The following is a 22,732-nucleotide window of genomic DNA, read 5'->3' as shown; positions in this document are numbered from 1 at the left end:
AAACATCCTTCGCTGCAATATTTCCAGATGTGATAGTATGAATACGGTGGTCAAAGATGTTAAGAATCCTGAATAAATTGCAAGAGAAGACTAAAAAAGTTATAATGTTCCAAAGAAATGAAATTGTTCATTTATCTACTTCAGCTATCTACATTTGTTATAGGACCTTTGAACCAGTGCCTAGCACTCAAGATCCAAGAAGAAACTGTGAGGATGAGCAGGCCACCAACAGCAACAGGAGTGTAGTTGAGCGTCTCATTGGTAATGGGGTAGGCTACAGGCAATGAAAAGAGGATTGAGATGGTTACTACCCAAAGGACTGCAATCCAACCAACCAGGACACCATAGCGACCCAAATTGAATGGTCCTGGGGTGAATGACTTGCTTGCCAAGGTCACTCTGAAGAAGATTGGCAGGGCATAAGCAACATACAGTCCAATAGTGGCAATGGATACCATGGCCTGAAATGCAACTGTGCTTCCAAGATACTTCAGAGATTAAGAGGAAACAAAGGATACACGATTAGTAAATGTGGGAAGAAGTGCCACGATTAGATGAAAATGATCAATGCACGCAGAAACCAAAATTGACAAGACTTGGCAACTAGGTCTATATTAACTCAACTCAACAGAGGTCATGTCATATTGATTAATTACTGCAATTAATTCCAGTGCTATCATTTATATTCAGAGTAAAACAAAAATGGGCAAAGAAGGCAGCCAATAAGGAATGTCTCAAAAAAAAATGTACTTCAAATATTTTTCCATTACCCCAGAGACTCATATTTTTCATGAGTTTGCAGCAATAGAAAACGGAAAATTATTTGCTGGCAATTAGCAGAAAGCAACTCCAGAGAGGTTTTTCTATAGCAAACATGATAATTTGGACTGAAAAGAAAACGAATGGAATGGAGATTACCGTTAATGCCATGCAAAATGATATAAATGCACCAAGCCAAACAGCATTTATAGGCACCTCCTGCTTGTTCACTTTGTGCCAAAGTGATGAGAGTGGCATGGCTCCATCTCTTGAAAACGCATATGCCATCCTGAGAATAAATATATAGCATTGTCAATAGCTAAACAATGGTCTTTAAACTCCTGAAGCGATTCAAATGAGATATCAAACAAGTATATTTATTGTACCTGGAGTTGCTAGTAACTGAACTCATCCCACAGAAAAATATGGCAATAGCAACTACTCCTAAGCAAACAATTCCACCAGTTCCACTTCCATATCTATTCTTGAATGCTTGATAAAATATTTCAGCAATGGCATAACCACCAGCATCGTTTTCTTCACTTAAGAGGTAAGGTATGTCGGTAACAGCAAAGGTTATTCCAAGAATGTAAAACCATCCAAATATAACAGATATCCCAATGGCGCTGATTATTCCTTTAGGTCCATTCTTATCAGCACCCTTGGTTTCCTCTGTCTGGAAATAACAGTTTCAAAACAATGGGTGATTCATTTCAGTCCAATTTATCATCAAGCTATAGAAGGGGGGAAGTACTCTAATGAACTAGCATGCTAGTAAAATTCTTGTGAAGATGTTAATCCTGTAATTATAATATATTAGGTAATTGATCAGTTAGTCTAGTCAGCAAATTAGTTAGAATAGTTGTAATGAATTCATAGATGGTTGAAAGCTAAGCAATGCTAGCTGTGGAGCTTGTATAAAAAAATGTAACTAAACATATTCCAAGATCAATGAATTAATTTTCAGTTCAACCCTTAGAGCTAAAAAACGATTAGATCTAGAACGGTGATGGTTATTTTTTACAAAGCTTCTCATCAATGGCCCCAAGTCTTTAATCTGAAATTAAGCATTCGAATAATCTTTCAAACTCTGAATTTCATCTTTACACCTGCAAGAATTATGCCATCTATGTAAACTATCACGACCAGCAGCCTGATTTAGACAGTAAAGATGAAATTCAGAGTTTGAAGGATTATTTGAATACTCTTTTCAGATTAAAGAATTGGGGCATTGAAGTTTTTCTGGGTATATGTACCTTGTAGCAGAAATATACCTTGGAATTATTGCAGGATATTGGTCTAACTGGTTGTAAACGAGTAGATACGCCTCTAGCACAAAATTTAAAACTAAGAGATGATGAGGGAGAATTGTAGGTTAAAAAAGCGACATGATTTTACAGCTCCTTCACCAAGTCAAGGTTAAAAAAGCAAGTCTGACAACTTTGTATGTGACTGTATGCATACATGTGTGTGTGTGTGTGTGTGTGTGTGTTTATTTGTATGTCTTGCTTGGATCTGGTAGTTCTTTCTTTTTACAAGAAAAGGTTGATTAGATTGGCTAATTTTTATCCTACTAAATTTTTAAATGTCAGAACTCTTACTCAACTCAACTCAACCCAACTAAGCCTTTGTCCCAAAAATTTGGGGCTCTTAATATTTGAAAATCAATTTAAAACTTTGTTTTTGATATGCATTTTTTTTTAATAAGTTGAACCCAGAAAAAAAGATTTTCTAGATCCACCACTGCGAGTATGCAATAAAAAAAAAAAATACACTTACCATATGTGCAGATGCATCATACCCAGTAAGGGTGTATTGGCTCATCAAAAGTCCAAGAACAAATATGTAGGGTTTACTATTGATTCCATCCCCATTATTTGTGTTGAAATATGTGAAAACAAACTTGGCACTGGACCTCTCGGTCGCGACACAGGGTATGAGAATTGTAAGAACTACAACACCTAAAAAATCCAAAAATACAGCACAGATTTAAGAAGTAGGTTGGCTCAAGGAAGGGGAAGATAAGAAAATAGAGCCACGAATTCTTCATACCTAAAAGATTCCAGGCAGCAGCCAGTTGTCCAAAGAAAGATAGCAATGAGATGGGAAGACTATTAAGAATAGCATGCAGGAGTAAAATTCCCCCATGCATACCAATGACTGCGTATTTTGATGCCTCATACCCTCCACCATTTTTTCCACCTGTGCTAAGAAGAATGATCACCTGAATCAACTGTGCAAGTGAGAAATCTATACTGGTTGTAACAGCCCACTGCAAATAAAAATGTATATGAAATGGTCAGCACAACAAGTCATCTACATCCTAAACAAGCTTGCCAGCCAGTACATATTGAAGACTATCAAACTCCAGCATTGACTCTCAGTTATACCTGACCAACAATGTTGAACCTGCAAGGAAACAGTCAATTCACTTGGCATTAGAACATGTATTGGGAAGACCAACTTCGGCGTCTCCACAGGCAAAAAGTGACCAGATGTGTAAACTTTTTATCCAAATTCAACTTTTATGCACAAGAAATTGCAGGAGATCATAAGAACATTTTACACATATTATGTACTCGAAAGAATACAATGAGCCAGTTAAATACAGTCAATTCTTAAGTCAATCTCTCCTGCAAAATTTTTACATTTATAGAAGAACCAACTGACATGCACATGGAATTTTAATTCCAATTTTTTCACATTCAAGTGGAAGTTTCAGGAGTGCTGTGAATATGTGGCGTAAAATAAACTTTAAATTCTTCATCATTTACTGGTATTTCAATCACATTAAGTTTGGTTGGATCGCAAACCAGCATTTTTTGCGTATACTCTCTATTTTTCTTGGTAGATAAAACTTTTCAAGTTATGATCACTGTTTCAGCTCCCTTTCTAATTTGAGGAGATAATCTGATCACAAGGGTTGTACATTAACATGTAATTTGATCCCAAGATTTTGTAGACCCCTACTATAGGGGTCAAAACTTTTACAGGAAAAAGAAAGCATACCCTGCTTTTCCAGTGTCAGAAAATTTTGCTAGGTTAGTATCATACAAAGAACATGTTGACAAGAATCTTAGGCCCAAATCATTTTCATGCCACACATATATAAATATATTTTGAAGTATAAATGCATAAGCCTAATGAATCCACGAGTAAATAACAAAACTGCTTTCAAATTATGAAGAAACATTTTTGTTTTCTGAAAAGAAAATGACGAGTTAAACAAAAGACACAGCTTTAAACCGTCCAAATGAATTGTATTCAGAAAATAATGTAGTGATGTGATTAGTACATACATATCAAATTACTACACTGTGCCAGTATTGTGATTGACCAAATCAATCCAAAGAATAATAGAAAAACTTGAACTGCACTTTTTCAAAAAAACTTAAAACACAGAAAAAGATATGAATCTTCTAGCAGTCGATAAGGTGCAAATAGCAGCATATGTAGTTCTCATAGATATAAATGCCATCAATTCAAAACTATGCGCTAATGGAAGAAGGAAGAGAACAAGCTAGGCCATGGCCCATGACCAAGGAGGCTTTTGAAGATGTCCTGTAAACTCTAGTGATAAATGAAGTATCAACTTCCTTTACATTGCTGATCCTAAGAACATAACCTTTAAATTACCTAACCTAAAGTGAAATTGGTGAATAGAACAGGAAGGTAAGGAATGAAAGAAACAGATCATCAGAAACCAGAGATTTGCAAACAAATTGTCAAATATAAAGCCACAGAAGCATAAGAAATGTAATGGAATTTTGTACTACCAACATAAAAATTACAATAAAAAAGATTACCAGCCAGTTAACCATGAGGCAAAGGGTGCCCATCGAGGGCCAGCAAGCATTGCACTCCAATAGTAGAGACCCCCAGAGGTTGGGTAAGCGGAGCAAATCTCAGCCATTGCTAACCCAACAATCATGGTAAACCCACCAGCTATAAACCACCCATAGTGCAATGAAACTGGCCCGCCAAAACTCAAGCCAGTGTTATACAAGGTGGTTATGCCAGTCAGCACCGATATGATCGAAAACGAAAAGGCAAAATTGGAAAACACCCTGCAATTATGGAACAAAACAAGCCCATATTTTGACCCATTTCATTATCAATAATGAACTGGGTATCAAAACCCACAAATTCAAAGAACCAAAAAAGAAAAAAGAAAAGGGGTGCTTGAGAAATTTACGACAGATCACGCCTGAGTTCTTGTTTGTAGCCTAGTTCCTTGAGACGGACAGCGCCTGAATCAAGGCCAATCTTGCCGTTCTCAGCTGTCTGAGATGGGAGACTCATCTTTTAACTGTCTAAAAACAATCTTGGCAATGCAAAGGAACAAGATAAAAGAGATTCCAGGGAAAAAGAACGAGGGAGAGTGAGATATGGTCTGGTTTTTGCAACCAAAACAGTCCAATCTCTGGCTCTCTGCCCTCTTCTTTCTTGGAGTCTCCTCTTCAGTGCACCCTTCTTCTGTGTTCTGTTGGCGTGAATCTTTGTTATATTCGGGTATTTCTTTAGTCATAAAAAGATAGTCAAATCGTTCTATAATATAATATCTTGATCACCCTGTGTTTGCAGAAGTGACTCGTTTTGGAATGGAGCTTACAGTCAAAGAAGAGAGCCGCCAAAGTCATAGAGCTGGACAAATGGTAAAACTTGCGTACGCGTGGATCTTAATTTTCCCACCTAAATTTGATGTTCTGTTGAGTGTTTCTTAAAGTATCATTTCTCATTGTGTTGCAGAGTTTAAAATTATATTATTTTAAATATTATTAAAAAAATTAATTTAAAAAATTAATTTTATTATTTTAATATTTTTATAATTAAAATTAATTTTTAATTATTTTTTAATATTTTTTAATTAATATATTTAAAAAATAATAATTTCAATAATAAAACTAAACAAATCAAATTAACTGTCATTTCGAAAACTACAATCACTCAATCTCAAATCCTTAATTATTTAATTAATATATTTTTCTCTTGTAAAAAAAATTTTCCAATCCAGATTAAAAAAAATCTTTAAAATTCTCCCTCACTTTAAAAAATTATAAATTCTCTCAATAATAAATTCATAATTTCAAAACCTTATAAAATTTCTCATTCCTTTCATAAACAGAAAAATCTTATCCAGCTCTGTTACTATTGTTCAATAGAATCTGGTCAATAATTCTGAATAGAATCTCAGGAATCTATTTGGTGATCCTAGCTGTGAGATTTGAGATCCAACTGTTAAGGTATATTCAAATTCTTATTTCCATGTTGGCCGCAGTTTTTCTCTAACAAGCCTTTGACTAATACATAGATTCCACATCTCCATCAAAATTTAATTAAAAAAAAAAAAGTCTAATGTGTTAACCTTTTTATAATTGCATATTATGGTCATTATCTAAAATAATATTAAATAATTATTTAATTTCTGAATTTTGAAATCTTAAAAATTATATTAATTAGTCAACATATTTAATTTTGTTAATAAAATCATCCTTAACAAATTTAATAATGAAATTACCTTCAATCTCCACTCTACCCCTCTCGTTCACTTCACCGTTATGTCCTTTCCCTATTCCCCCCTCTTGTCCTTGCCCTTTCCTTTGTCTTTCCCTCCTTTGCTTCTGCCGAGACCCAACCTATTTTCCCTTTATTAGGGAGGACAAATAAATAAGAAATATGCAAAAATCATATAATCGAATTCAAATTTAATTATTATTTTTAATATTTAAAAATTTTTTAATTTAATTAAATGGTTTATAATAATTAAATTTATTTTATTTTATATATTTTAATTAATAATTTATTATATATATATTAATTTGTTCAAAATTAATTGAAAAAATTAATAATATAAAAAATTTCAGACTTTTGCGGCGTTAGTACGGAGCGAGAGGGGTAGGCCGGTGGAAGGGAGGAAAAGCCCATTTCTCGGTGCAATGATGAAGAGTGGCAACTTCTGTGGAAGGTGGCAATTTACAGGGCAAATGGACCTATCATATGATAGACGGTCAAAGATTACGTGGGCCTTGGAAAAAAAAAAGATCACGTGGGCCCACCAAACACAGGCCAATATTATCACGAGACAGCTTATTTATTAACGAGAGAATATTAAAAAATAATTTAAAATTAAATTTAATAAATTTTAATTATAAAAATATTAAAATTATTTTTTAAATTATTTTTTAATAATATTTAAAATAATATTTCTATTTAAAAAAATAATTTTAACTTTTTAAATACAAATGCGCGCAGGATGACAATGAGTAAGGTATCCGCGAAAATTACCCTATTTAAATTCAAACTCGATTAATATTCTCGATACCCGAACTCATTCCAAACCCGATTAAAATTTATTTTCGACTATCAGAATCCGTCCCAAACCCGATTGTTATTATCCGAAAAATACTTGAACTCATTTAATTTTATATATTTAATTAATTATTTATATAAAAAATTATTTTTATTAATATTTATATTTTAAAAAATTAATAATTTCATAAAATAGTTTAATTTTATTTTATATAAAATAAAAATTTATAAATATTATTAAATATATATATATATTTATATTTAATTAAATATTTATATAAATGGATTCGAATAACGGATACCCAATATATAAAATTTAAACCCGATCCGAACCAGTCACGGATATTAAATTTTAAATCTGAACATATCCCAAACTCGATTATATACCATCAAAACCCGTTCTATTTGAGTCCGATCAAATCGAGTACTCATAAAAATTCCATCCGTTGCCACCCCTAACAATGCCCTTAGCAAAGAGGCTCGCACATTTCTCTCTCTCCCAATTTTATGAATCGAGTTATTTATATTTATTATTAATTAATATAAATAATTATATAATTTTATCATAAAAAATTAAAGCATTTTATAATATTCTAAACAAAATAACTGTTATTTTTTTATTAAAAAAAATTATATACATTTCTGTAAAAAATAGGTAGGCGTTTTCAATTTTGAATAAATAAATAAATAATGTATCTACAATTAAGGGTATGACTATTATAATATTTTTATTTTAAAAAAAAAATAATTTGAGCAGTATATATATATATATATATATATATATATATATATATATATTAATTATGAACGAACTTTAAATAATTGATTTACAAAAATAAAATCAACAATTAATAGTTGAAATCTCATGAAGAACTTCAAAATGTTAAGAGTTAGCAATGTTAAATCATAGTGTATAAGCTATAAAGTAAAAAAAAAATCACATTTAATATAAATACATTATTTATATATTTTAATTGATTAGTAATTATTAATATTTATATTTAATAAATATATAATTATTTTTTATCAATTTTGACAAGCTATAATTAATGATATAATTAAATATTTTTCGTTTTATCTTTAAATAAAGTTTAATAAATTGAAATATAAACATAATTATATTTTATTAAAAACTTATTATTTTTTATTAATAGTCTATTTTATAAATAAAGAAAATATAATTTCAAATATTTTATGCATACGATAATATAAAATTTTTCCTTCCAATGGCTAAAAAATCTAATTCCGTCACTGCCTATATGGCCCATAACTCTCTCAAACAGTTTTTTATTCTTTAGTTTCACTATCAGGGTTAGGCTAAATATCACATAAATTACTACATTTCATCCTATTTAAAATATTTTTTAATGTGAAAAAAAAAAAAACACACAAATATTTATGCTTTATTCAATTAACTTCCTTTGGGGAAGTCATTTATTCTTCTACGCATATAGTAGGACAATGGTGAAAGATAAAATAACACATCGAACATATGTTAATGAAAATTTTAGACGATGGGAAAGCTAACTTATTGCCTAATTTTTGGTGAGATTATCAAAGGTGAGAGTCGCTATCAGTCATTAGCTGTTAATATTTTAGAGAAATTCTAGCATGGGATGGGCATATGATTCATTTCAATCACAAAGAATGTGCATTTTATTTTTATTGTTGATTGCAAATTGCTAGCCACTTATAATTGAACAATCATTAATTCAAGTATTATTCAAGTTTTTTTTGGTTTAACAGAAGTTCATCTGCTTACTGTTGTCAAAATTATAACATTTGTACATGTTATAATTTGAAAAAAGAATATATATATATATATATATGTATATCTCAAAAATTGATGCACTGTGGTCTGTGGGGTTATGGATTTGCATCCGGTTCACTTGATATGGTAGGGGGCCTATGTCCTTTGTTCATTAGGGCCTTAGAGAGGTCAACAGCAAAGGGCCATAATTGGGCTTGTGACACAGTGTATACTACTTGGAATGCTTTATTGGGTCATTGTTAGGACAGGGCATTGAAAACCCACTTATCCATTTGTTGAATTCTTTTAATTAGTTGATAAATAAATGAGTGTTGTTATTTTTTATTTTAGTCTTACTTACAAAAAAAAAAATTTAAAGTAAAAGTGTTTAAATTTTTTATTAGAATATATCATTAAATAAAGTAAATTTCTAAAATTATGTTATTTTTAATATGAATTCATATCTTTTAAAATGATTTTTTAAAAATAAATTTTATTAATTTTAAATATAAAATTAACCAAATAAAATTTATTTTATTTAAAGTTTTTATTTTTAAACTTTTCAAACACAAGCTAACCACAATATATATTATTAGGGCTTGTTCAGGGTCATATCTATTGGCCCACTTTGGCATGTTACCCAAAAGTGGCTCATTTTTTTATTCATACAATAATTTGATTAGGCTATTTTAATAATTGTTAGTGCCCTTAATAATTAAATATTAATTGTTAATATTTAATTATTTATATAATAATTTAAAATAAAAATATTAGATAAAAATAATTATTATATTAACTACTAAATATAAAAATGGTAATATCATTTTTTTTAATTTTAATCAAAACATTTCTTTAACTTAGGAGAAATAACGTTTTATAAACTACACCCTTAATATCTAAATATTAATATAAATATTATTCCATTAAATCATATAAATAAAAAATATAATATTTTGATTAGAATTAAAATCCATATCGAACAAAGTGGTGAGAGTTCAAAGAAGTAAAACAAGTGAATTTCAAAAATGAATTTATCAAGTCCGAAGCCTGGAAACTGAATGTGGAGGCCAATAGTACGTGGGTACAGATGACATCAAAGATTAGAGAAGTAGCTAGAAAAATACTTGAAGAGTCTTAGAGGACATTGACCACCCTCAAAAGAGAGATGGTGGTGGCATGGGAAAGTACAAAAGGCAATGAAGAGAAAGAGGAAATGGTATAAGAAATTACCTAAGTGTGATAATAATGAGACGTATGAACAGTACAAGATAGCAAAAAAAGAGACAAAAAAGGTAGTTAGTCAAGCAAGAGCGTAGGCCTTTGAAAAGTTATATGAGAAACTTGGAACTAAAAAATGGGAGAAAGATATTTATAGATTAGGAAGGATGAGAGAAAAGAAATGTCAAGATCTCAATCAAGTTAGGTGCATTAAAGATAGAGAAGAAAAATTATTAGTGAAAAATGAGGACATTAAAGCAAGATGGATAAATTATTTTGATGATCTCTTTAATAATAGTCAAAGTGGTAATAGCGTGAATATAGACTACAGAGCAATAGAAAAGAATGTAAATTATACTAAAAAGATTAGATCTTCAGAGGTAAAGAAAGTTCTTAAGAGAATGAAAGTGGATAAAGCCTGTGGACCCGATAGAATACCAATTGAAGTGTGGAAGTGTTTTGGAGATATGGGAGTGGCATGGTTAACTAAATTGTTTAATAAGATTCTAAACTCAAAGAAAATGTCTGATGAATAAAAGAGAAGTATTTTAGTATCTATTTTTAAAAATAAGGAAGATATACAGAGTTGCTCAAACTATAGGAGAATTAAACTCATGAGCCATACTATGAAATTATGGGAGAGAGTTGTGGAACATCGACTAAGTCATGACACTTCTATCTCTCCCAATCAATTTGGCTTTATGCCTGGTCGTTCAACTATAGAAGCGATCTTTCTCATTAGAAGCTTGATGGACAAATATAGAGATGTGAAGAAAGATCTACACATGGTTTTATTGATTTGGAGAAGGCTTATGATAATGTTTCAAGAGATGTCTTATGGAGAATGTTATAACAAAATATGATATCTATTAGATACATGCAACTGTTGAAAGATATGTATGAAGGAGTAACTACTATTGTGCACACAGTGGGGGGGGACACAAAAGATTTTCATATCTCAGTTGGATTACACCAAGGTTCAGCTGTAAGCCCGTACCTTTTTATATTAGTTCTAGATGAATTGACGAAATATATACAAGAGAGTATCCCTTGGTGCATGATGTTTGCGGATGATATAGTTCTGATAGATGAGACGCGATGAGTCAATAGAAAACTAGAGCTTTGGATAAATACTCTAGAGTCAAAGGGTTTTAAGTTAAGTAGAACGAAGACAGAATACATGCATTGCAAGTTCAATGAAGACCGAACTGGTGATAGGGTGTAACAACCCAGAAAAAAAAAAAATTTTGAAAAATGGGATTGGCGTGTGACAGTGGGTTCACAGCAGCTTTTAAAAAAAAAAAAAAAAAAAATCAAAATCAAAAATGGGAGGAGGACGCCCCCAATTTTCTTCTCTCCCTTTCCTTCCCTCTCTTCTTCTTCTTCCTTTCTCCGGTGACCGGCCGGCGACGTCCCAAGCAGCTCCCCACCGGCCGGCGCCCACCAGTGACCACCGTAAGCGGCAAGAGAGGGAGGTGAGAGAGAAACGCGCGCACAGTGGGCAGCGGCTTTCCGGCGCGATTCCGGCTTCATCCGACGTCCGATCGAGGCGATTCCGGTGGCGTTGGAAAGCTTGTTCCGAGAGCTTTCTTTTGATACCAATTTTGAAGCAAATGGAGGTCGGATGAGTGAGATATGGAGGAGAGAAGTTTCGGGTTTTTCAAGCTTTTTCGTCAGATCTACGACGATCCAACCGTTGGATCGACGATCCGAGACCACATATGGACTGAGGAAGAGGAGAGGAACATGGTGGTATGATCAGACCCGGCAAATGTCGCCGGCGACCGGCGGCCGGCCACCGTGCGCGGTGGTGCCGGCGGTGGCTCCGGTGAGCTATGGAGATGGTTCAACTTCCAGAGGCTTCCTCATAAATTTTTGGAATTTTTGAGACACAGATAAACTTCGGGTAAGACAATTTTCATTATTTCTCTGTCTGTGGAGCATAAATACAGTGTTTCTTAAACAGGAAAAATTGGAGAAAAATTCTAAGAAAAATATATGATGAAAGTAAAATTATTTGGAGATATTCTATGGTGTTTGTTGAATTTTTGAGTGATTGTAGAATATTTTTGAAAAATATAGATAGATTTTAGTTAGATTTTAGCATATGGGCATATAAGATTATTTGAAATTAAGATATTTAAATTTTATAAAATTGATTAAAGCTTGAGGATGGAGGTTTAAATATGTAAATATTTAATTAGGTTGAATTAAGAATATGTTAGATGTTGGAATCTCATGGAATCGAGTAAAATTCTTGAATAAAATATTCATGGGTGATTAGAAAATTACAATTCATTTTGCAATAGCCTTATAATATTATTAAGGACCGCGAGACAAAATTTTAGAATTTTTAGAGCTTGTTTGAGTGGATTTTTGAAAAATGTCAATTATAGGGACTAAAACGTAATTTTTGAGATTTTGAGTATTGTCTGATTTGGAGGGCCCAGGAGGGGCCATGTGATATTGATGAGATGTGGTTGTGGAAATTGAGAATTTAGAAGTGCTATTTGAGCCTTTTTGCAGGTTGGGTAGGTCCCAGGTGTAGGAAAAACTCTGCCGGATTTTCGGCATGAATTAGGCTGTCTATTGCCTCTTTAGAGTTTTATCTTAACTTAGTAGTAATAAATTCATAATTTAATTATTAGGTGATCGAGGTCAGCCATTTTTCTGCATCCAGCAGCCATAATAGTTATCGGTGTACTGTGAGTAAAATATTAATTTTAATTGTAATTTCGATATTATTATATGTTCAAGCATGCCCATGCATCACTTATATGCATATATTTATGTAGTTAAACTCTAGGCACGATTTATGTTGCATTCATAACTGTTGATGTGCCATGGATATTGTTGTGGTAATTTGGAGCAGTGTGCGTGCGTTGGCGTGCGTGTGATGTGGTGTGGACTATGGATAGGACGGGGTAGTCACGGCTTGAGTAATTTGATGCATACATCTTGCATAGTCATTTAGGTCTAATTTTATAACCCTTTTTATTTGATTATTAGTCATTTTTAGCTAATTTCATTAGTTAATTAGTTAGTTTTTCTTAATTATCGATTTTGCACTAATTTGTAATTTTTACTTTGTTTTGTAGGAAAAATGGTGTTTTTGAAGGACTGAAGAGAATTTTGCCATTGAGGAGTGTCTTCTACAGCAAAAAGATGTCAAAAACAAGTTTTCAAGCTGAAATATGCATTGACCAAACTGTGCATAACTTGCCGCATAAGCTATGCAGATCTGCATAAGGAGGAAGATCATCGTTCGAATCCCGAAATGTGCATAAGGAGACTGCATAGCTTATGCACATTCTCGCCTCCCTTATGCACCTTCACGGGATTGTGCATAACCTATGCACCAAGTCATGCGACCGCATAAGTGACCCGAATCAGCTGAATCATAAGGGACTGCATAACTTATGCGATCCACTTATGATCCCTTGAAGAGTTCATTAATGAGCTGGCAGGAGATTCCCTCAAATAATTCCTCCTAGAACATACTATTTTAGGGCTTCATGTCAGAAAAATGCTATATATAGTCTCATTTTCCCATTTTAGAAGGAGACAAGGAGCAAAGAAGAAAAGGAGAGGGGGCTGAGCAGAATTTGAAGAGCCATCTTCACCTTCCACACCATTTTCAACTAAGATTTGCAGATTTCTTTCTTTCTTTACACTTTCCTACATTTCTAGTGTTTAATTCCTTACTACTTAGCTTAGATTAAAGCTTTATTTCCATTTAAACTCATCATATCTTGTAATCATTATGGATAGTGAGTAGTTTACTTTTGATTCTGGAGTAAGGGTTATAATATTTGAGATATTTTGTGGATTTTGATTGGGTAATCCATATTTTGTGGTCTTAATGAGTTTTATTCATTTCTTGTATGCTTAATGACATGCTTAGTGTAGGATCCCATTAAGTGATGTTCTTAATCCATGGTTGAAGCACCGAAAGGAGAAGGCCTTGTGATAGATAACCAAGAAATTGGACTTAATTAACTTAGACCTAGAAATAGGCTAAGGATTAAGAGGATTCACAGATTAATTAAAGAACTTAATGGGTCTTAATTAATTCTAAGTCCACGAAAGTAGGATTAGATTGATTAAGGCACTCTTTGTCTCACTCGAAAGGGAATTCAAAGGATTTAAGAATTAATCTCCTTAAAACCATTTAGTTTCATAAGATTGGATAACCAATTTAAAATCCCAAAATAGCTCGAATATGAAATCCCGAACTCCGGAATCGCCTTTTTACCATTGTTAATTTCTAATCGAATTTAATCATTTGCCATTTTAAATATTGCCATATTTGAACTTGCTTATTTCAATTTGATGCAATTTTAGTTTAATTAATACATTGTTGAATAGAATATTAAATTTGCACATTTAGATTTCGTACTCCATTACCCATTAATTCATTATTTTAATTTCATGAATACTTCAATTTAGTCAACTTTTATATCGAAAATTCAATCATTAACACAACTCCTCGTGGGATCGATATTTTTCTATACTACTTGTACGACCCGTGCACTTACGGTCGGGACACATCAAGTTTTTGGCGCCGTTGCCGGGGAGTTGTTTGTTTAAGATTGAATTCTTGATCATTTTAGTTGTTTTTAGTTTTATCTTTGTTATCTTTTCATTTTGTGTTTGTTTGTTCTTTTTCAGGTACTTTTAATCTTTTATGAGAAGAGCTAGAAGCACAAGTGATACATCCTTATTGTTCAATCCTGAAATAGAGAAATTTTGCAAGGCCAACAAGAAAGAAACCAGAAGAAGGAAGGAAGCTTTGAGAGAGACTGAATTAGAAGCAGACATGGCTGATGAAAGAATTAAAATTGGTGTTGGTAATGCTGGAAATGGTCAAAACAATGAAAATGAAGCCCAAGGGGAAGAAGTTGTTAATGCAAACGTGCCTAGGGGAAGTATGATGGATCATGCTTTTCCACGTTTTGATGATTTGAGAGAGAGCATAGCAAGACCAAGGATTGATGCAAATAGTTACAAGATGGATTTTGGAGTTCTTCAAATGATTCAGAATTCTCAATTTGGAGGACATCCTTCTGAAAATCCACACACACACTTGAAGAAGTTTGCTATGATCTGTGACATGCAAAAACAACCTGGAGTGTCTGATGATGCAGCAAGATTGAAGCTATTCCCGTTCTCTTTGAAAGATAGAGCATTGGATTGGCTTGATTCTTTACCTCACAACTCCATTACAAATTGGGAGCAACTCACTGATGCATTTCTTGCACAATATTTTCCACCTGGAAAAACTCAAGAGCTGAGGAATCAAATGACAGCTTTCAGACCAAGAGAAGATGAAACTCTTTATGAGTCATGGATGAGATGGAAGGAATTAGAGAGATAAATCAGAATTTCTACACAAATGTCACTCCTGCAATCAGAGGAATCATTGATGCTCAAACAGGAGGAGAATTTATTATAAAGCATGAAGATGAAGCTTATGAGCTATTGGAGAAAATTGCAAAGAATACTCATCTTTGGAGTAGTCCAAGAGGACCAGCTCAACTCGAGAAAAGGCAAGTCTTTGGAATATATGATCTTGATCCATTCAACATGATTAATGCAAAATTTGATGCACTTACAAATGTCCTTGCTAAGAAGATGGAAGATTTGAGTATGTTGGTTAGTTCATCATCATCAGCTGGAAGTTCACAACAAGTGGCTTATGCAGAGGAAACTACTAGCTGTGGAATAGATTATGGAGAACAAGCAGCATATGTTGGTAATTATGGAAACAAGCAAATGGGGAATCCTTATTCTCAAACTTACAATCCAAATTGGAGGAATCATCCCAACTTTTCATGGGGAAATCAGCAAAATCAAGTTCAAAATCGAATTTTCAACCACAACAATGAGTCAAATTCCATATCAACAAAATAGGCAACCACTGCCTAATTTTCAGCCCAAAAATATGAACCCTCCACCAAAACAGCAAGAACGAAATTCCACCACTGAAGCTTTATTGCAACAGATTCTTGCCAACCAAAATAAGCATGATGAGGAGATGAGAGAGGTGAAAGCAAGGTGGAGCAGATGCAAACACACAATGAGAATCTTTGGAAAACCAGATTGCACAACAAGCATCCTCCTCAAGTGCCAAATCTTTTGGAAAGCTTCCAAGTCAACCGAGAAAATCCAAGAGAGAAGCGATGTCAAGCTATTACTTTAAGAAGTGGAAAAGTTATAAATGATGAGAAGAGTGAAAACAGTGAGAAGAGAGAAAATGAAAAAGGGACCGATGAGAGTAAAAACAAGAGAGTGCGAGAAAAATGTAAGGAGAAATTTGAAGAAAAGAAGAGAAATATATACCTCCACAGGCCCTACAAGCCACAACTTCCCTTTCCACAAAGATTTCACAAAGCCAAGCTTGATAGGCAATTTGGGAAGTTCTTAGAGGTTTTGAAGAAACTTTACATAAATGTGCCTTTTGTTGATGCTCTTTCACAAATGCCCTCTTATGCAAAATTCTTGAAAGAAATTCTCTCAAACAAGAGGAAACTTGAAGATGATGAAAGCTGTAGCTTTGTGAGAAGAATGTAGTGCTATCCTCCAAAGGAAACTTCCTCCAAAGCTTAAGGATCCAGGAGTTTTTCAATTCCATGCCACATTGGAGAGTCTTGTTCTACAAAAGCTCTATGTGATTTAGGGGCTAGTGTTAGCCTTATGCCCCTCTATTTATGAGAAGCTCAACATGGGAGATCTAAAGCCAACCCACATTTCTCTTGATTAGGTGAGAACAATCAAGTATCTGAAGGGATTTTGGAGAATGTGCCCTGAAGGTTGGAAAGTTCTATATACTGTTGACTTTGTCATCTTGGACATGGAGGAAGATTCTAATATTCCAATTATCTTGGGAGACCCTTTCTAGCTACAATAGGAGCATTGATTGATGTGAAAGGAGAAAAGTGACTCTTAGGGTTGGTGAAGAGCAATTGGTTTTCAATATTAATAACACTATGAAAAAGCATCATTCTGAAGCTGATACTTGCTTGAGAGTTGATATAATTGATGAGCTGGTTGAAGAACATTTCAGGAAGAAATATCCAGAAGATCCACTTGAAAATTGTTTGGTTCATGGAAGAGGCTTAGATTATGACAACCCTCATGTAGCTGCATATACTCAACACTTAGAGGGAAGTCCACCATTCATACGCTCCATTTTCAACTCACACAAAAGGAAAAAGTCGAATTTAAGCAACCATCATTCAAGGAAGAAGATGCACCTAAGGTAGAACTTAAGCAACTTCCTTCTCAGCTCAGGTATGAATTTCTTGGCACTAATAACACTTATCCAGTAATTGTAAATACAAATTTGAGTACTGTAGAAGCTGATAAGTTGTTAAGAGTGTTGAGACAATTTAGAAAAGTTTTGGGATACACCATAGATGACATTAAGGGAATAAGCCCACACTTTTGCATGCATAGAATCATTCTGGAAGAAAATTGTAAGCCATCTATTGAACATCAAAGGAGGTTGAACCCAAATATGAAAGAAGTTGTTAAAAAGGAAATTTTGAAGTTGCTTGATGCAGGGATCATTTACCCTATCTCAGATAGTACTTGGGTGAGCCCAGTACATGTTGTTCCAAAAAAGGGTGGAATGACAGTGGTCAAAAATGAAAATAATGAATTAATTCCCACTAGAACGGTGACTAGTTGGCGAATGTGCATAGATTATAGAAAATTAAATGTTGCCACTAGAAAAGATCATTTTCCACTTCCCTTCATTGATCAGATGTTGGAAAGATTGGCTAGGCATTCTTATTTTTGCTATTTAGATGGATATTCAGGTTTTTTTCAAATCCCTATCCATCCAAATGATCAAGAGAAAACCACTTTTACTTGTCCATATGGAACCTTTGCTTATAGAAGGATGCCATTTGGGTTGTGTAATGCACCAGCCACTTTTCAAAGGTGCATGATGGCAATCTTCTCAGATTTCATTGAAGACATAATGGAGGTTTTTATGGACGACTTTTCTGTTTATGGATCTTCATTTGATATATGCTTGGCTAACCTTTCTAGAGTTTTGCAGCGATGTGCAGATACTGACCTTGTGTTAAACTGGGAAAAGTGTCATTTCATGGTTCAGGAAGGGATAGTGCTTGGACATTTGGTGTCTAACAGAGGAATAGAGGTTGATAAAGCCAAAGTTGAAGTGATAGAGAAGATGGCTCCTCCTACCAATGTCAAGGGAATTCGAAGTTTTCTAGGACACGCCGGGTTCTACAGACGCTTTATTAAGGATTTTTCTAAAATAGCTAAACCTTTGTCTAATTTGTTAAGTAATGATACACCATTTGTATTTGACCAAGAGTGTTTGGATGCCTTTTGCAGGTTGAAGCAAGCTCTTATTACTGCACCAATTATGCAACCACCTGATTGGAGCCTACCTTTTGAAATTATGTGTGATGCTAGCAACTATGCAATTGGGGCTGTTCTTGGTCAACGAAAGGACAAAAAGGCTTATGCTATTTATTATGCTAGTAGAACACTGGATGAGGCTCAAACAAATTATGCAACAACTGAAAAGGAATTTTTGGCAATTGTCTTTGCATTGGAAAAGTTCAGACCTTACATTATTGACTCAAAAGTGGTTATATTTTCAGATCATGCAGCCATCAGGTATTTGCTCCGTAAAAAGGAGGCTAAGCCTAGACTCATTAGGTGGATTCTGATGCTACAAGAGTTTGATTTGGAGATTAGAGATAAGAAAGGAGCTGAAAATGTAGTTGCTGATAATCTTAGTAGGTTGAAATTGGATGGTGAAGAATTGGATGAAATCCCTATTGATGAGTTTTTCTTGGATGAACAACTTTTCTCTCTTGTTGCTAAATTACCTTGGTATGCAGACTTTGTGAATTATCTATCTTGTGGAGTTTTATCTCTAGGTATGACATGGCAACAAAAGAAAAAGTTTCTGCATGAGGTGAAGTTTTATAGATGGGATGATCCTTTACTCTTTAGGAGATGTTGTGATGGTCTAATTAGAAGATGTATTCCTGAAGAGGAGGTACAGAGTATTTTGCATCATTGCCATGCTTACGATTATGGAGGTCATTTTGGCATCTCTAAGACAGCTAGTAAAATTTTGCAAGCTGGTTTCTTTTGGCCAAATCTTTTTAAGGATGTGAGGAAATTTGTGTTGGATTGTGATAGATGTCAAAGGAGTGGAAATTTGTCAAAAAGAGATCAAATGCCCCCAAATAATATTCTTGAAGTGGAATTATTTGATGTTTGGGGAATAGATTTTATGGGGCCATTCCCTCCTTCATATGGTAATAGATACATCTTAGTTGGGGTTGACTATGTGTCAAAGTGGGTGGAAGCTATTGCAACTCCGACTAATGATGCTAGAGTGGTAGTGAAATTCTTGAAGAAATTTGTCTTGAGCAGTTGGAGCTCCTAGGGCTATAATTAGTGATGGGGTTCCCATTTTTGTAATAAGCAATTTGAAAGCTTAATGAGGAAGTATGGTGTAGTGCACAAGATAGCTACCCCATACCATCCTCAAACTTAGGACAAGTTGAAATTTCTAACAGAGCTCAAGCATATTTTGGAGAAAAGCAGTGAACAAATCTCGGAAAGATTGCTCTATCAAACTAGATGATGCTTTATGGGCATATAGGACTGCCTACAAAACCCCTATAGGAACTACTCCCTTTAGGTTGGTGTATGGTAAGTCTTGTCATTTACCTGTGGAGCTAGAACACAGAGCATATTGGGCCATTCAAACCTTGAATTTTGATCTTAAGAAAGCTGATGAAACAAGGTTGTTACAACTTACAGAGCTTGAGGAATTGAGGATGGATGCTTATGAAAGTGCAGTATTTACAAAGAAAGAACTAAAGTTTGGCATGATAAGCATCTGAGGAAAAAGGAATTCAAAGAAGGTGATTTAGTTTTGTTGTTCAACTCAAGATTTAAATTGTTCCCTGGAAAACTTAAGTCAAGGTGGACTGGTCCATATAGAGTTTCTAAGGTTTTCCCTTATGGAGCAATAGAAATTTGGAGTGAAAAATCTGGGAATTTTAAGGTCAATGGGCATAGATTGAAGCATTACATAACTGGAGACCCAACAAAGGGAGCAAACTGTTACAAGCTCTCCAATCCCTCACCTCTTTTCAGTGAAATTCATGAAGAGTCCAGCTAAGGACTATAAAATAGCCCTCTTGGGAGGCATCCCAAGTCCTTTATTTTGCTTTTGTTGATTTACTTTCATTTTCATTAATTTTGTTTTTATCTTGAATCTCCCCAAATTCAATTTTTGACATTGTTAAATTTTGTCTCTTGTAGATGTAATTCAATGAAGAAAGGCTGGTGAACTGTTGGGAAAGTAATTCTTAACTTGAAAAAAAATTTTGTCCTTCAAATGAACTGATAAGTTTTTGCTGCATAACCTGTGCAGGAGCTACAATCTGGTTTATGCAGAGGAAATGTACATTCTGCTGCAAAAAGGGGTGTCTGCAGCAAAATGGCTCATGTTTTTGATGAGGTTGGATGTATTTAAATAGAGGAAGGTTGGTGAACTGCTGAAGCTGCTATCTGGTTCATGCAAAAAGGGTGTCTGCAGCAAATGGCTTGTGTTTTGATGAGGTTGGGTGTGTAACTTTTTAATACTTGTGCTTATAATGTTAATATGGTGGTAAGTGAGTCATTTTTGCAGCTTTGAGCTTCTTTGAGTTGTAGAATTCAAGGTAGAAATGCTGCATTTTCTTGGCAAAACTTGGAGAGTTCATTTCTCATTTGTGGTTAGATGCAACTTCATGCAGATTTTATGGAGTTTTATGTGCTAAATGTTGATTTGCAGAATTTGACTCAAAATGGCATAGTTCTCAAAAATCTTTTATGTAGGATCCACTTTTACATGCTCGTGTGATGCCTTTTTGATACACTTTGTATATATTGATATGTTTTTGGTGAAAATTTCTCATGGTTTATGCTTCATGGAATTATATTTCTTCATTTTAGGGTATTTTTCACACTTGCAAATCATGTTCCTTTGCAATCTTAATTTTGTTGAATTGTGCATAAGCAACTGCATAGCTTATGCAATCCTGCATAGCTTATGCAATCCTGCATAACCACAATTCTTGCCATTTTTCACCTTTATTGCAAGTGCATAAGGAGAGTGCATAGCTTATGCAACTCTGCATAACCTCATTTTGTCAAATTTCATATCTGTCAAAACTTGCATAAGGTGAGTGCATGACTTATGCACATTTGCATAACTTCAAATCCTCCATTTTCTCTCTCTGTCGAAGTTTGCATAAGGAGAGTGCATGACTTATGCACTTCTGCATAACCAAAAATCCAAAACTCCAGTGCGCTGAAGGGTGCATAAGCAGAGTGCATAACCTATGCACTTCTGCATGACCAGAAACCCAGAAAAATCAATCTTGCCGAGGGGTGCATAAGGAAGGTGCATAAGTTATGCACTTCCGCATAACCAGGAACTCCAAAAATTCAAATCTGCCGAGGGGTGCATAAGCAGAGTGCATAACCTATGCACATCTGCATGACCAGGAACCCAGAAAAACCATAGTTGCCGAAACCTGCATAAGCAATGTGCATAGCTTATGCACTTCTGCATAACCAAAAATTCTGAATTCCAAAACCCACCGAAGAGTGCATAAGCAGAGTGCATAGCTTATGCACATCTGCATGACCACCAACCAAAATTCCAAAAATTGCCGAACAGTGCATGAGTAGAGTGCATAACCTATGCACTTCTGCATGACCCAATTCTCTGAAACACCACTTCTGCCGAGAGATGCATAAGGGGAGTGCATAACTTATGCACTCCCGCATGACTTCGCTCCTCAACATTTCAAGGGTCACCGAAACATGCATAAGGACAGTGCATAACCTATGCACTTGTGCATAAGCCATTTCTCTGAAGTTTAAATCATTCTGAAACATGTACAAAAGAGTGCACAGGTTATGCATAAATCATTTTTCCTTATGCAGTCTCTTTCAAACCCGATTCAAATTCATTTTCGGCAAACAAAGCTTCCCACCTCCACTTCCCGACTCTTCACCCCACGACCGCCCTTCAACCTCCATTCCTTCTGGCATTCTCGCCGTCTCTCACCCATCTTCTCCACTAGCACTCTCATCACGAAAACCCTAAATTCCCCCCTACATTTTCATTTCCCCCTATCTCTTCTCCATCGGCAATGGATTCCCCTCCACATTCCCGCCCCGCTTCTCCTCTCGAAATATCTCCATTGTCATCGATACACCCCACTTCCAATCCTCCACCACAAACGACACCCTCACCACCTCCCCCAACCACATACAAATGCAAAATCCGGTCCAAATCCGTGCGACCCATGTCCTCCACCCCTCCTCTGTCCAAACGCAAAGACCCACCCACCCCATTGTTAGAACCGCCTCCCAAAAAGCCAAAAGCTCCACCCTCTACACCCTCTTCCAGCAAAAAGACAATTTCGGCATCCTCATTTGTATCAAAGCTACCCTGGTCTCTCCCTGATACGATTCAAAAAGCAGCTTTTAAGCGCCTTAAGGATAGGAAGGTACAACCCACTAGGTATATATCTGCTGATGCTTTACAATCGCTTGGCTTATTTGACAATGTAGTTACATTTCTTGATGGTATGGGTTGGACAGAATTTGTGCATAAGCAAGAGGTAGTTTATC

The 22,732-nt window shown here is 34.6% G+C and overlaps 1 protein-coding gene across 3 annotated transcripts in view; it reads right to left on the bottom strand.

Moving 5' to 3' along the window:
* Positions 1 to 59: 59 nt before the first annotated feature.
* The window catches only part of LOC110637799 (amino-acid permease BAT1), a 37,148-nt gene continuing 14,475 nt past the window's right edge, over positions 60 to 22,732 (bottom strand). Inside the window, exons 1-8 of one of the 3 annotated variants that reach the window (XM_058140265.1) lie at positions 4,955 to 5,514; positions 4,566 to 4,826; positions 3,150 to 3,168; positions 2,812 to 3,031; positions 2,539 to 2,720; positions 1,146 to 1,435; positions 919 to 1,048; positions 60 to 488 (exon numbers count right to left, since the gene is read on the bottom strand). In XM_058140265.1, coding sequence (XP_057996248.1) covers positions 141 to 488; positions 919 to 1,048; positions 1,146 to 1,435; positions 2,539 to 2,720; positions 2,812 to 3,031; positions 3,150 to 3,168; positions 4,566 to 4,826; positions 4,955 to 5,061 — 1,557 coding nt within the window. In that variant the 5' untranslated portion in view covers positions 5,062 to 5,514 and the 3' untranslated portion in view covers positions 60 to 140. Of the gene's footprint in view, positions 489 to 918; positions 1,049 to 1,145; positions 1,436 to 2,538; positions 2,721 to 2,811; positions 3,032 to 3,149; positions 3,169 to 4,565; positions 4,827 to 4,954; positions 5,515 to 22,732 lie in introns of those variants that run through there. The other 2 variants (XM_058140264.1, XM_058140266.1) reach the window with 2 other exon arrangements.

This window comes from Hevea brasiliensis, chromosome 17 (genome assembly GCF_030052815.1).
Source record: "Hevea brasiliensis isolate MT/VB/25A 57/8 chromosome 17, ASM3005281v1, whole genome shotgun sequence".
NCBI lineage: Eukaryota > Viridiplantae > Streptophyta > Magnoliopsida > Malpighiales > Euphorbiaceae > Hevea > Hevea brasiliensis.
Note: the sequence above shows the minus strand (reverse complement) of the source record. Positions and strands in the feature narration are given on the sequence as shown.